A 14,298-nucleotide genomic window follows, 5' to 3' on the forward strand; every position below is an offset into this window, starting at 1 on the left:
TGTAAGGGTAAATAAGTATTTTGACATGTAAGAAAGGGTAAAAGTTAAAATAAATGTTGCCTCTCATACTCATTTCTCATTACTCATTACCTTGCTGGAGAGAATAGAGTCGTTTCATCTCATTTTGTGCCCCCTCCCTCACGTTAACTAATGAGAGAGAATAGAGCCATTTTATCGTTCCGCCATATCCCAGGCCCGAGATTTCTCACCGGGGTGTCATCAATGAAATCGATGAGGATGAGCTTATATGGAGTGCCACTACAGCTCAGTCTCAGTAGCAGGGTTAGTGGTGGCAGGGTTGGTAGATTTGCATGCGTTTCAATGGCCGAGAAGAGAATGACTAACAAATTCGCACCGAGTCCGGGTCAGATCATGAAGAATCCCTTGCCTAAATGATGTGCATATATTTATACACACTTTTGTGCGTATTTTATATATCTTTCTTGATAAATTTGATGGGATTGAGTTGGTATTACTTATGTTGTTTATGTTTTGATGTTGGAGCGCTGTCTCAAAGATTTGGAGTAAAAAGAGACAAAGCGAATGAAATTGCATCACACAAACTATACATTACATGGTAGAGGGATTCGTGGGGAAGGATGGATCTCATATATGCCTACTTGAGCGCCCCAGAAGGATCGAGCGGCTAGGTCTCCGCTGGAGTGGTCAACAGGATCGAGCGGAGCATATCAAAGTTGGGAGACCAGAAGATGATTTCTTCACCATTCGAGCGCCCATTTCCGCTCGAGCGAAACCTTGATGGACCAGGTCTCCTAATTTACTTACAATTAGGTTTTCTTGATTCTAAAAACTTAGTAAGGGGGCCACATTTTTAGGCTGGACACATTCTTCTCTGGGTTTTTGGAGGCTGTAAACCTTATTTTTCTCCAAGTTTTTACAAGGATTCAAGGACTTAAGGCTTACTTCCCAACACAATTTCATCAATCTAAGGGTTTCTTCATCTTCTTCATATGAATTATCTTTTTTATTTTGTTTTTGTAATTTGAATGATGGGTTGTAATTAAACCTCTTTGGTAGGGCATGATGTAGTTTAGTATGAATATTGCAAGTATTTCAATTTAATGAGTGTATGATTGTGGTTCAATGATTCTTGTCTTTAATTGACATGCTTATAGTATATTGTTTATTTGATTGCTTGATCATCAATTGAATACTCAATTAGGCTCATTTAGCTATTACTAAGGAATAAATCGAATTCAAGTGTGTTTAGAGGATTGATTGGTTGTTATAATTCTTTAGATCATAATGAGTTATTAGCCTTGCTTACCGACTGTGAACCGAACAAGATTAATCCATTAATAATATTTGTTGACACCACGAACCAACGAATTAGCATATTTCAGGGAACCATAATTGTGTGTTTGAATTGGAACCATAATTATGTGTTTGTTAATTGAATGTTTGTCATAGGATTACTCAATGTTCTCTAAATTTCAGTTCCTTTTAATTACATTATTCACAGTTTCATTCTTCATAAATTTTCACTCATACAATAAATTAAATATATTAATTAGATTAATTAATCTCCATATGATTGACCTCGTACTTATATACGTTCTATTGTACTTGCAACCTTGTCTTGTGCATTGGGAGAATTATTACATCAGCACTAGCGTGCGTACCGAGTGAGGTCGCCATGTTCCTCGCTGGAGCCATTGCGGTAGCCGCCGCCAAGACCGTGACACCATCAAGTTAACGAAATACTCGTTGAAATCAACAGAAAAATGAGCTTCGCACTAAAATACTCGTTGAAATCAACAGAAAGATTAACGAAATTTTATGATAGCTCCTTTTGATAGACTCCCCTTCAGTCACCGTCCTTGGGATGAAATGCCTCCCTTGCACTTTTATGATGGGGTGGGAAACAATAATGACACCATCAAGTTAAAAGACGTATTTATAATAGGATTTAATTCATACTTAATATGAAGAAAAAGAAGAAGTCAATAGTCATCAAAAACAATATTATCACATCATATTCATCCTTGGGATACATAGTCAACAGCGCTTAAGAAACTTTCAGAAATTAGTCTCTTAGAGCCGTTGCAATGGTAAATTTTTCATGAGGGCCAATAAACTCTATTGGGAGATGTGTTTTGTTAATATGATTGGGTCAACAAATGAATTGGTACAATTGCCTACAATTTGTTGGCTTGATTTTTGTGTAATAGAGGTGGAATCCAATATTAATTTTATTGTAAAATGTGTGTGCGTTCTGGGGCCAGCCGTGAGCAAATATGTGGGTATTTGATTTGCCATGTGCCCACATCCATGGGACAACAAAAAGAGGCCAATAAAGTCATACCGTTTGAGCATGAACAGTTTTATGTTGGCCTAACAAAATTCACTTTTTATCATCTATGGACAAGCAAAAAACCTCCCATTGCAATTGCTTTTAAATTTATCATCGAAGTTGAATATATTTTTCTGGCCACTTGGTACTGAATCAAAGTTGAAATTCGCTATGACATCTTCTGTTGCTGACATCGATTTCCAGGAGTGGATGAATTCCTCTCCAATGTCATCATCTGTTTTAAGTTGAAATTCAAATCACAAAACATAGATGTAGCTACTAAAAATTAACTAAAATAAAATTCTTCTCAATTTCTTTTGTCGCACAAGATTTACTACAATTAAACATAATCCTCAGCTCATGCTCACCGGTAGCACATGGAGAAGACTCAAAATGGAAGCTTTATCTTCTAGTGAGAATATGCTGGAAGCCTAGGTATAATCTTCTTGAAGAGGACAACTTGCAGATAAAAAACCTTTGAAAACCCTTAGTAAAACTAAAGACACCCGTCAATTCTCAAATAAACCTTTGAAATGACAATACTAACACCATGTCTATGGGCCAATGGAATGGGCTCGACAAAATTCAAACGTATCAAAACATCAATTAAGGAAACGGAAGAACTACACATTCATAATATAAACATTCATAAATTCACATGAACATGTGACATGTCAATTGTCAAGTAGATTTTCTTGCATGACAATTTCAAATTAGAAAAAAAAAATAAAAAAGGCCTTTAGACAGTCTGAAACTTCCGGAAGAAACACGAAACCCTTCTCCCTCTCCAAATTTCAAAACCAGTTCTAGAGTCGAACAACTCTACATAGATCGAAGTAAGTCTTTCAATCACATCTTTCTTCCATGTATTTGTTGATGATTTGAACGATATTCTTTGGGATAGTGTAATTAGAAACATTTTTGATATATGAATTTGCCCAAATTCAGCTTAGATGGGCAACTTTTTTGAAATATTTTCGATTCAATTATACATTCATGGGCAGTGTAAATAATTATGACATTATTACGATTTAATTCATTATGTTGAATAAACCTTGGTTGTTTTGCTCCTTAATTGATTTAATTTATTATGTTGAATAATGTGGCTTATACTAAGGAAACTTTTATAAGAGTGTACCAGAAAAATGTGGAGCCTATCAATATACATAATTTGTGGATAACTATTGGTGGAGACCAAATTGTTCCCGCAATGCAAGCGGCAGCTGTTGGAAGACCCAAGATGAAAACGAGAATGGGACAAGATGAGCCCTAAACGATAGCAAACTAAAGAGGAGGTATCTATGATCAGGTGCACCAAGTGTGGAGAATTAGGGCATAACAAAAGAATTAAGATATATGGTATATTTTAGTTGTTTGACAGTCAAAATATTTGACAAATGGCAGCAACTAATTGTGAATGCTACTGAGCATGGCGAGACATCGATAAGAGGAGATAGGGTAGGAGCTGTTGGGGGGTAGAGCTTCTGAGAGAGATATAACTACTGGGGGAGGTAAAGCTGTTGGTGGTGGGAGAGGAAGTGTTACTGTTGGTGGTGGGAGAGTTTTTATTGCTGGGAGAGGGGTTGTTGCTGGAGGATGTATTGTTGCTGGGGCCTGGGAGAAGGGTTGTTGTTGGAGAATGGAGTTCTGTTGGTGGAGTTGGATCTACTAGAAGTGGGATTACAACAAGCCATATATGGTAGAAGGACTAAATCGAGTGCCAGGAGGATGTCAAACACTATTTCAGCAGTTCAAAGATTCACCTCTACCTCCAAGTACAATGCAATGTTGAAAGTTTCTCAAGAATCAGTAACTAATGCAAGGAAGGATGCATAGGTTTTAGATTGGAAGTAAGAAGAATCCATATTGGGGCTTATCATGTCTTTTGTTCAAAACGGATACATGTTCTAAGCATGTCTTCTGTTTTATCTAGATATATGTTTTTCTACTTTGGATGTAATTTGGATGACTTTTGGATGTTGATAGACCTGATGATGTAGGTATGTTGATGAATGAAATAAAAAATTTCTTCAGATGGCTTATTGGGAACATTTACTTTAAATTTATTTGTATTCAAGGATAACTACAACTACAAAGGTATTTGTGTCATTAGTCCACATTTAGAAATTTTAATTTTTTTAATCATTTTTTCATGTTTCTTTTTTTTTTTAAATATCACAGAGAATTATGCTTGTGGTTGGAATCGAATATTCGACACGTATCTGTAACCCAATCTATTGCCAACAAAGTCAACTCTCATTGGATAAATGAAACCACATGGAAATAATGGTTTTAACGGTCGACTTGTCACCTCAACATGTTGATTGACCGAAATAGCCTAATTCTGCTCGAGTGTCTTAATTGGAACAAATTGAACTTCCGACGATCAATAATGATTTTAACGATCGACTTGTCACCTCAACAGATTGATTTACCGAAATAGCCTAATTCTGCTCGAGTGTCTTAATTGGGAAAAATTGAACTTCCGACGATCAATTTAGAATAATTGAAAGTTTAGTGATCAAATTAGTGACCATAAATAAATATATCTATCAATCATATAATAAATATGAATTAAGGTAACAATCTACAATACTTTTGAGAATTTGAGATAAATGTTGGGATGATGATAATAAAAAATTAATATTTATGTAAAAAATATAGAATTGTTATTTAAAAAAGATTCGACTTCTGAAGGAAAAAGGTCTGGAATATGGATCACTAGCCGTTTAGCCTTTTTTGTTGCCAAAATTTGCCCTAAGTAGAAGCTGTTACAGATAAATTTTAAGGCCTTTGAAGGTCATGGATTATATTGTGGTGTATGATTAATGTGCACAAAAGCCATGGATTAACTTAACCTTCTCCTCTTGTAGTAGTGGATCTAGGTTTTGTCTATTTAAATTTAACTTCTCTTTGTTTTTCGTGATGTTTGTGGTTTAAGTTTTTCGGTTTCCTTTTTAATTTGCAGAGAAGGTTCAGGTAATCTCCCATCAGTTTCTTTAAATTATTCAATTTGCGCCGTGTTGCAGCTTCTCTCTGTACCAGTTTCTCAATATGATGGTCGAGGATCTTGGCGTCGAGGCTAAGGAAGCCGCAGTCCGCGAGGTCGCGAAGTTCTTGCCTCTCCCTGATCTCTTGCAGTCCATTTTCTCTATCAAGGCCGATTACATCGCGCGCCAACAGGTAACCGATTTGAATTTTGGCGTTGTCATGGAATTATTCGTTCTGGTGGTTGTTTGATGAAAATGGCTGCACTTCAACACATGCTGTCTATCTCGTTTAGGTTGTTAATATTTGAAATTGCTAGCTGATATGGTTGTGTTCTTGTTGTTATGGTTGGGTTTTTGTTTGGCCTTGGTTAGGCGGTAGCTTGTTTGTACGGTGACAACACTTAAAATTTGTGGAAATTGTTTCAATTTTGTATTTTGATTGTGGTGTTGTTTCCTTGATTGTCAGGCAAATGATGCACAACTTAGTACCATGGTTGCAGAGCAGGTTGGCATACTTACAATCTCCTCTACAAAATTTTATTTATATATTATATCAAACTTATTAAATTACACCGTCTTTCTTGGAGTTTGGAGTGTTGACTTCCAAAACACTTGGAATTGCAGGTTGAGCAAGCACAAACTGGTCTCGAATCACTTTCCTTGTCAGAGAAGACCATAAATATGCTTCGTGAGAACTTTGTTGCAATTGAGATGTATGATGTTATGCTAAGGACTCGTCACTATAAATTCCTTGATGTTTTACTGTTTTTTTCTATCTCTTGCTATATCAGTTTATTCCCCCAGCTCAGTGACTAATGTGATTGTTGTGTGCATCAGGCTATGCCAGGAATGCCAAAACTTGATTGAAAACCATGATCAGATAAAGCTCCTTAGCAATGCAAGGAATAATTTGAATACAACCTTGAAGGTGGGCTTAGTATTAGACCTTTTTTTCTTAGGCGAATGAGTTTAATGTGACTGCTTATCTTAGGCTCTTAGCTCATAAACAAGGTTAAACAGAAGTAAATGGAAATGAAAACATTGATTATATTTTCCACCCCTCTTTTTTCTACTGTAGACCTGCAATTGACAAGCTCTAGAAGACTTGAGTTGTTTCTTCTTGTCTTCCTTTTGACTATACCTGTTGAAGATATTAATGCCGTAGATGCCATAACTCAAAAGTGCTGCCTGCAATGCATAACCGGTCAAATGTGACTGGAAACCTGAGAAAGATCAGTAGTTGTATAATTATATAGAATGCTTGAAAATAATGTAAAACAAAATCTGAGTTTTTTGGCTAATTTGATACATGTTTTCACAAAACATGCATTCATAAACTGTAAGTTGGGGATGCAAGATGCATGAGGTGGTGATACTAAATAGATTCTTTCCTTCATTATGTTGTTGCTTTGTGGCTGACCTCTCTTTTATAGGATGTTGAAGGTATGATGTCCATTTCTGTTGAAGCAGCTGAAGCACGCGATTCGTTGAGTGATGATAAAGAAATTGTTAATACTTATGAGGTAAGGCTTCTATTATATATAATATTGGGTTATGAGTTATGATCTGTGTGTATGTGTGTGTTTGTGAAGACTGAAGGCATTGTATAGTTCCATCATATAGACAAATACTTTATGTACTTTTCATTTCTCCACAGAGGTTAACAGGACTGGATGGAAAGCGAAGGTTTGCTCTAGCTGCAGCATCTTCTCACAAGGAAGAGATTGGCAGACTAAAGTTTGTACCTTTTTTTCCCGGGCTTCTCTTAGTGAAATAAATTTTGTGGAAATGTAAAATAATTGGTTAAGCAATACCTGGTTGCCATATCTGTATTTTTTTTTGCAGTCATATGCTACCCATTGGCTATTGGATTTGTCATGTAGCCAAGGCCTCCTCTGTTGCATGAACATTAATGTTAGAAATGGCCTGTCTGGGTTTTGAGCTAGGATAATTATTTTGTTTTGAAGCTAGCATTCTGGCAGGTTGTGTTTGTTCGTTTATAATTTTTCTTCTGCTCTATGAGTTATTTTATTGCTTTAAATTTAAAAGAATGATCCAACTTTGAAGATGTATATCCTTACAATGGTGAAAAGGTTAAAGTGCTAAAGTGTTGATGTTAATAACGATTGCAGAAAATAATTGAAATTCATATTGTTTTCCCTCAATGTTGGCTTGATGAGATCAAGAGACTTGCTTCTGCTGAATTTTTCCAATTATATGATACAGGGAATATTTTGAAGACGTAGATCGAACATGGGAGACATTTGAGAAGGCATTGTGGGGCCATATTGCCAACTTTTACAAATTTGCAAAAGAGAGGTACCTTCACTATTTTCTGTCAAATATTGAAATTGGGGATTCTGATTTTTTCAATACAGTTATATTGCCTGAAGATGCTTTTGACAAGGCTTTATCTCCTATTCAGCCTGGAAAAAAAATCCCTGATGTTTGGTTCAACTATCTTTTTTAAATTGTCTAGAATGGCCTGAAATTTGTCCATAGGCCAATTTTGAAATTACTTTTTGGTTTATATTGACCAATTTTGAAGCTCCTGGGCTAGTTTATTCTCTTGCAGAAAATCTGCAGCACTACTCATTATCAGATGACCTCATAGTTATGTGTTGAAACCCTGCCACTGGTACACAGAGCTTCTTATTGACGCTCATCATCCTCCTTATACTTCTATGTCTAAATGGATCAAAAGCCCGATGTATTTTCTTCTACCTATAGCAGTTGCCGTTCAAGTACCAGTTTGCGCCTTTCTGAACAATGAATCCGCCCCCACTAGAAAAAGAAAAGAAACTACTCATTGTTACCCAATGTCTCCTTTTTTTGGCGTTAATTTGACTCTGCTTGCTTTCCTTTGGGAGTGTGGTCAGATTTGCAAATACACTGGTGAAAGCACGAGTCTCATCACTTGTGTTCACTGTGTAATTGAGTAACTTCACATTGGCCAAAGAAGACCGGAATTTTATTTTGTTTAACTGAAACTTGTTTGTAGCCTTTTTCCTCTGTTTTGAAATTGGATTTGTTTATGCCACGTAATAGGTTAATTTTGAAGATACTTGCAAAGGTTTTCTAGAAGTTGCAAAGGTATGTTGAAAGATGATGGACGTTCACTTTTCCCTTTCTGTCTCCTTTTCTCTACCTGCCATCTGCAATCTCAGACCTCTCGAAACTCTTTTTTTATTTTTTATTATGATCTTGAATATTTTAGTTGCCTGGGTATTATGACCTTTCATTTTATATTTCTACATTCATCTACTCCATGATGTGCAGATGCTAAAGAATTACATTACTGATTTAGGTTTATTTTATCAGTTTTAGGCACTTGGGCTATTATAACTGTAATTTGGAGTTTGTTAATGTAGATGTCTGGTACTTGGGCATGAATCAAAAAAATTTCGATCATTTAACTTTCATAGTTTATTAGTTTGTTAACGATGTATGTGAAGGAACAGGCTTTTATGCTTGTCCTTGGAGATTCAAAGTGGAAATGTAATGCTTTTCGTGCTTTTAATATTGTGCCTTAGACAACAATGATGATGTGGAACAAGTTATTAGAGAATCTTTTGAATTGAATTCTGGAAAATGGCTTCAAGGCATCGCAGTGTCATTTTCTTAAGCTTTAATTGTTGTCGCTTCTTTTATGAGTTGGTATCGTATTAGGTCAGAAACTTGACTTTCCTAAATTGATGGAAGCCTAAGCTTTGTAATACTCCAAACTTTCTTTTGAAATGCTAGACACACTTTGGTAGTTTGGTTTTTCAAGACTACATAAGAACTGAGAAAAGGAGATGTGAAAGTAATGACCTCTGCTTCCAAATGAGCATGATATGGTGTATGTTCTTCCTGTTAGTATTCTTATTAGGTGCAACAAAATCATGTTTATTCTCCTTGAACATGTGTGTAAAATACGTGTCCTTGTTAGTGTTGAAATCTTAAATGGTGATGTGCAAAAGAGATGTCCTTTCTTAGTTTACATTATTGTCTCTATATTTAAGAAGACACATCATTGACCATTCTTACAATTTTGACAAGTCTTTTGTCCACATATTTTCATGTGGAATAGCTATATTTTGGTTTGAACATGCTCCCACACATAATGAGAAAGTAGGTACATAGCATATTTAGTTTGGCACCAAAGCCATTTTGTTTGTTTGTTGCTTCTGTAAAACTATTTGAGATTGTAAAAGTAAGAGAGATCAGGCATCTACAAGTTTGTTTCTTTTTCTTGTGTATGTTTATGCTTTACGGATTACTGAAATTTTGACTCTGATGCAACAACTGAGCAGGTATAAGGTAGAGTTCTGTCATTTCTAAATCCTTTAATGGTTTACAAGTTGCTGTGCTCTTACTCAAACAAATTGGGGGTTAAACCAATAAGAATCCATTTTCACTCATAGCACGGGTATTGCTAAGATGTATCTTCATAGACCCATGCATGAAGTTGTCATCTTAGTACTTCTGTGTTGGGGTTATGTAAATATTAATATGCATCTTGTAGTTGAAGAGCATCTTCTTTACATACATAATGTCTCTGTCTGTCTCTATGTCTATATTTATAATTTTTTATTGATGATAGGAAACTGTGCTTCAAATTGTTTGTGTTATTTTTGAAGATCCTGGAGTGCAGGAGTTACTTATCGAGATTTATCATAAAGGTAAAGTAAATTTATCCGGCACAAATCATCTTTTTCTTATATGTGTGTTATTTTAATTGGTTCTACTTGACCTTAATTGCTTGGCAATCTGATTGCTGCCAATTGTCTGTGTTATGGCTCTTGCCGCTTAATAAATATGCTCTTGATAGAATCCTAAATCCATGATTTTAATTGCTATTTGCTGGATCATTATTATAGGTCTTCCAGAAATATCATGTGCCTGGTAAAAAGTCTTAAATTGTTTATGGTCTGTGGACTTCATTGCATATGACGTGTTTGTTAGCTAAAATCGTTTGTGGTGTTTGGACTTAATCAAGGGCAAGCCCATGGCCCAGTGGTAATATCATGACAATCTAGAGGCCATGGGTTTAACTCATTAATGCGGCAAAAACAGTTAAAAGTAAGCAAGGACAAACCCTGCCTCAATAACTATTTGCTTTTAGATATTTGCATGGCCTCTCTTATAGAATTTTTTTTTTGTTGTATGGTGGTATAATTGCTCTTCTTGTCAACTGAAGTTCACTGAGAGGCTGTGGACTTCATTTTTCATGCCATGGTTTAATAACTAGTCTTGGAATATAAGTAATGATGTGACCATGGCCAAGTAAGCACTGAGAATCTGAGATAATTACATTTCACGCACTCTTAAAGCATTGGTTCCAAATCAACCAGGGGGAGGGGGAGGGGTGATGCTTAGCTTATCTTTTGAGCATATTATCTAATCAATATACCATTGTGATGAAATAATGTTTAAAATGGTCATAGTATATTCGGTTGATGAAGCTGAAATTAACTCAAATAGTTTTTAATAGCATTTATGGAATTTATTTTTCTTTTGCATCTGAAGGTTACTTTTTATATATTTCAGAGTGGTGTGAAGGACTGGTTACTGAGGATCTAGTTGCAACATTTGGAGAGTATTTTAAAGAGGTGAAGATGTAAGTTTCCTTTATGCAGTTTTTAATGAGGTTTATTGACGTTGCATTTCAAGCTTCTTGCTTTCAGTTAAGAAGACTAAACTGAAATAACAGACTACTAAAATAGCTTAGTGTTTATTTCCTTTCAAGCCACTGGGGGGAAGTTATAACTGTATGGGACTTTTAACAACAGTATTTAAGAACAAATAATTAAGAGAGAATTCAGTTTCTGTGAAATTAGTATAAACCATATAGAAGCTTAGGGCACTTACATAGAGTCTGTATAGACTCGAGTAGCCAAAATACATACTCTGCCGAACTGATCTTCCTAAATTATGGCTGCAGCGGTCTCTCCAATAAGTCTGTATAATGGTGATTTTTCATAGTGGGTCTCTGAAAAAATAAAATATGATAAAAATAATATCATTACAAAATGCACACCACAACTCATGGCGTGAATAATTGCGAGACCCATATCAGGGTTATTCCGATTAAGCACCTAATAATTGAACAACAATCGGACACATTCACTGAACCTTCATTCCTTCCTGAATTCTCCGCCATCTCCAGCACTTTGTCTGCGTCTTTCGCCCCCGAAACTTGAGGAAGTCATTATCCTCCAAAAAAGAAGTGTTGATGATGTGACACCGTCTAGCTCATCCCTAGACGAAGAGGTTCTGATTCTTCTTCTTGCCAAAGCACTGCATGAACTCTACTGCAGCCACCATGATTGGGTTCAATTTGTTGGTGACCTATAATTTAAAACCCTAGGGAAAGTGAAGAATTATAGAATAATTTATCTTAATCTAGTACTATAGTACATGATCCTATATTATTTACTATATTAATTAATTTATTTTTATTTTAAATTAAATAATATAAATAATGAAAAATATAAGTTGAAATTAATATTTTAATAATGTAGAGATTAGAATAGATATTCTGACGCAGTTGTTGGTGAATAGAGATGCTATAGATTGTTAAAAAGTGATATTTGAGTAGATAAAATAAAAAATTTGTTACGAGATTGATGCGAGTGCTCTTAAAATATTGTGCCAACAACTTCTCATTGGTTTAAATGTTATTGGACTAGGTATATTGAAGAAAGATCATTTAGGAGGCTTGTTGAAGCATGCCTGGAGGAGACTGTGGTAGTTTATGTTGATCAACTTCTAAAACAGGTTATGCGTTGGTTTAATTTTTCTCATTTTCTTTTTCTATAGGTTTAAGATATGCTTGCCTGCATTACATTTTTTCTTTAAATGTGTAATTGTCCTAATGGTGTCTGTCTTATAGAGAAACAATATCAAGGAAGAAACCAGTGAGCGGATGAGGTTAGATGAGGAGGTCATCACGGACTTTTTTAGGGAGTACCTAAGTGTCTCTGTAAGGACTAACTTTCCAAACTTTTGCTTCTTCAAATGTGTTTCCAAGTAACTGTAGAAGAAATATTATTTGTTGTTTGGTATAACATATCTTCATCCCTTTCTTTCCTCTGCTTCTACAGAAAGTTGAAAGTAGAGTCAGGATACTGAGTGATTTAAGGGAACTTGCTTCAGCTGAGAGGCTGGATACCTTTACGCTTGTATATGCAAATATCCTTGAACATCAGCCTGACTGCCCGGTAACTACTGAAAATTAATACTTCCAACTTACCATTTCAAGCTATGACACTGGCTTTGGTTTCAGAGAACCTTGGTTGTTTTGTCGTAGGATATCGATGGTTCTTCCTTTTTTTCATGCCATGGTATTTGGCTATTTGCTTTCATGAAAATGTAGCACAAGCGTGCTTCACAATTTCTTTCTCCAAGAATTAGTGCTCATAGTGCTACTTTGTTGCAGCCTGAGGTAGTTGAGAAACTTGTTGGGCTGCGAGAAAGCATACCACGGAAGGATGCCAAGGAGGTGTGTTCAATTCGTAGGGTGGAATGGTTTTAATTCGACCTTTTCTTTCTTTTCATTGTTTATGGCCATATGGTTCAACTTTGGTGCAAATGAAGGATTCCTATCTTATTACTCATTCCAAAATACCAGAGATGAAGCATCCTCATGTTTGAGGTTTAAATGAGAACCCAAATTTAATATTTGCGTTGATTTTTTCTCTGTCAGGTTATACGCGAGTGCAAAGAAATTTATGAGAATTCAATGGTTGATGGTAATCCCGCCAAGGCAGGTTTTGTGTTTCCAAAGGTGAAGTGCTTGCAATCTTCCAAGGGTTCATTGTGGCGAAAGCTTACTTAGTTCAAGTGCCAAATTTGGTTCATGCTGACAATGTAAATTCCTTGCACAGCCTGGTTTGAAACCCGTATCTAAAACTTCAGTTGTCTTAATTTTGTTGATGATATTTCATTATTGTTTTCGCCTTGTTTCGCAAACTCAATTTTGTCATCTCTTACCCAAAAATAAATAAGTCCCAAGGTTTCAGATCTGCAAGAAATTGTATGAAGCTTTTGACATGACAGTTTGAGTTAATGAGAAGGCGGCATTGAAGCCACATGATGTGAAATATAGTCTGTTCTGTAGTTAGCTATTCTTGCTTGTGGGACTTGAACTACTGGAAGATTGAATCGAATTCGGAAGGAGTTTGCTGTAAATATAGGTTCTTGGTGGTTCCCAGTTACCAAAATCATGCAGAGAGACACCTGCCTTTCATGAATGCCTGATACCACCTTCATTAGATTACATTTCTTACAAACTTTTGACTCAAGAACACAAAATGGGACTCTCTTTCATTTGCAGTTGCTTTATCCCCAAATCATCTTCGCAGGTGGTCAATGGTGGTGAGAAAGTGTGAAGGAAAAGTGAGGTGAACGAAGAAAAGGAAATGAATAGAGAAAACTTTGATGAAACAAGCACACATTGCAGTGATGGAAATACAAAACAGGGTTATTGAGAGAAGCAGAGGACATGCAGACAAAATTTTGGACGCAAAAAGACGGTTGTTTTCTTGCCTTCTTGAATGTTGTCGATCTTGAATTTGTGGATTTACAGAGAAGTGTTTAGAGGGAGAAGAATCCAATTAGTTTAGGGCTAATTAGCAAGAGATCACTCAAAACGAACTTTTATCTCAATAGATCCACTCTAATTTGCAAATATTTTCCACCAAGTATAAACACCTCCTTATATCTATCTGGTTCTTTACTATTTTTGGAAACTGCATTTAAGAAAGTGAAGTAAAAAGGCCATAAAAACAAGTTATTAGAATCGATGTACAAGCTTTCAAATGTCTGATTTCAAAATTCAGTGCAGTCTGCTGGAGCAAATGAGACTTGTTTTTCTTTAAGATCATATTCCACCTGAAAGTTTACTTGTGCTACGTTCCCAAAAATTGGAACATCATCATTCGGGAATATCATCAAACAAAACAACCCATCATATTCACTTGTGAATGTGTTTATATGTTCTAAACAAAG

At 35.7% G+C, this 14,298-nt stretch overlaps 1 protein-coding gene across 1 annotated transcript; it reads left to right on the forward strand.

The window, feature by feature from the left end:
- The first annotated feature begins 5,022 nt into the window (after positions 1–5,022).
- LOC119993489 (exocyst complex component SEC6-like) lies at positions 5,023–13,391 on the forward strand. The gene is made up of 16 exons (XM_038840643.1): positions 5,023–5,497; positions 5,771–5,809; positions 5,929–6,017; positions 6,142–6,232; positions 6,738–6,827; positions 6,962–7,041; positions 7,531–7,766; positions 7,951–8,234; positions 8,353–8,397; positions 9,890–9,968; positions 10,837–10,906; positions 11,979–12,066; positions 12,182–12,271; positions 12,393–12,509; positions 12,728–12,790; positions 12,995–13,391. Exons 1-16 carry the CDS (start codon positions 5,369–5,371, stop codon positions 13,124–13,126), a joined length of 1,722 nt encoding a protein of 573 aa, XP_038696571.1. The 5' UTR covers positions 5,023–5,368; the 3' UTR covers positions 13,127–13,391.
- Positions 13,392–14,298: the final 907 nt, after the last annotated feature.

Source organism: Tripterygium wilfordii, chromosome 23 (assembly GCF_013401445.1).
Source record: "Tripterygium wilfordii isolate XIE 37 chromosome 23, ASM1340144v1, whole genome shotgun sequence".
Classification (NCBI taxonomy): Eukaryota; Viridiplantae; Streptophyta; class Magnoliopsida; order Celastrales; family Celastraceae; genus Tripterygium; species Tripterygium wilfordii.

Bases quoted from the DNA above. Each gene is read 5' to 3' on its own strand.
- LOC119993489 (XM_038840643.1), top strand. From the start codon at position 5,369: ATGATGGTCGAGGATCTTGGCGTCGAGGCTAAGGAAGCCGCAGTCCGC. The intron at 7,767-7,950 runs TTTTTTAAATTG...ACTGGTACACAG, and splicing joins TGATGTTTGGTTCAACTATC to AGCTTCTTATTGACGCTCAT. The intron at 12,510-12,727 runs GTAACTACTGAA...ACTTTGTTGCAG, and splicing joins AACATCAGCCTGACTGCCCG to CCTGAGGTAGTTGAGAAACT.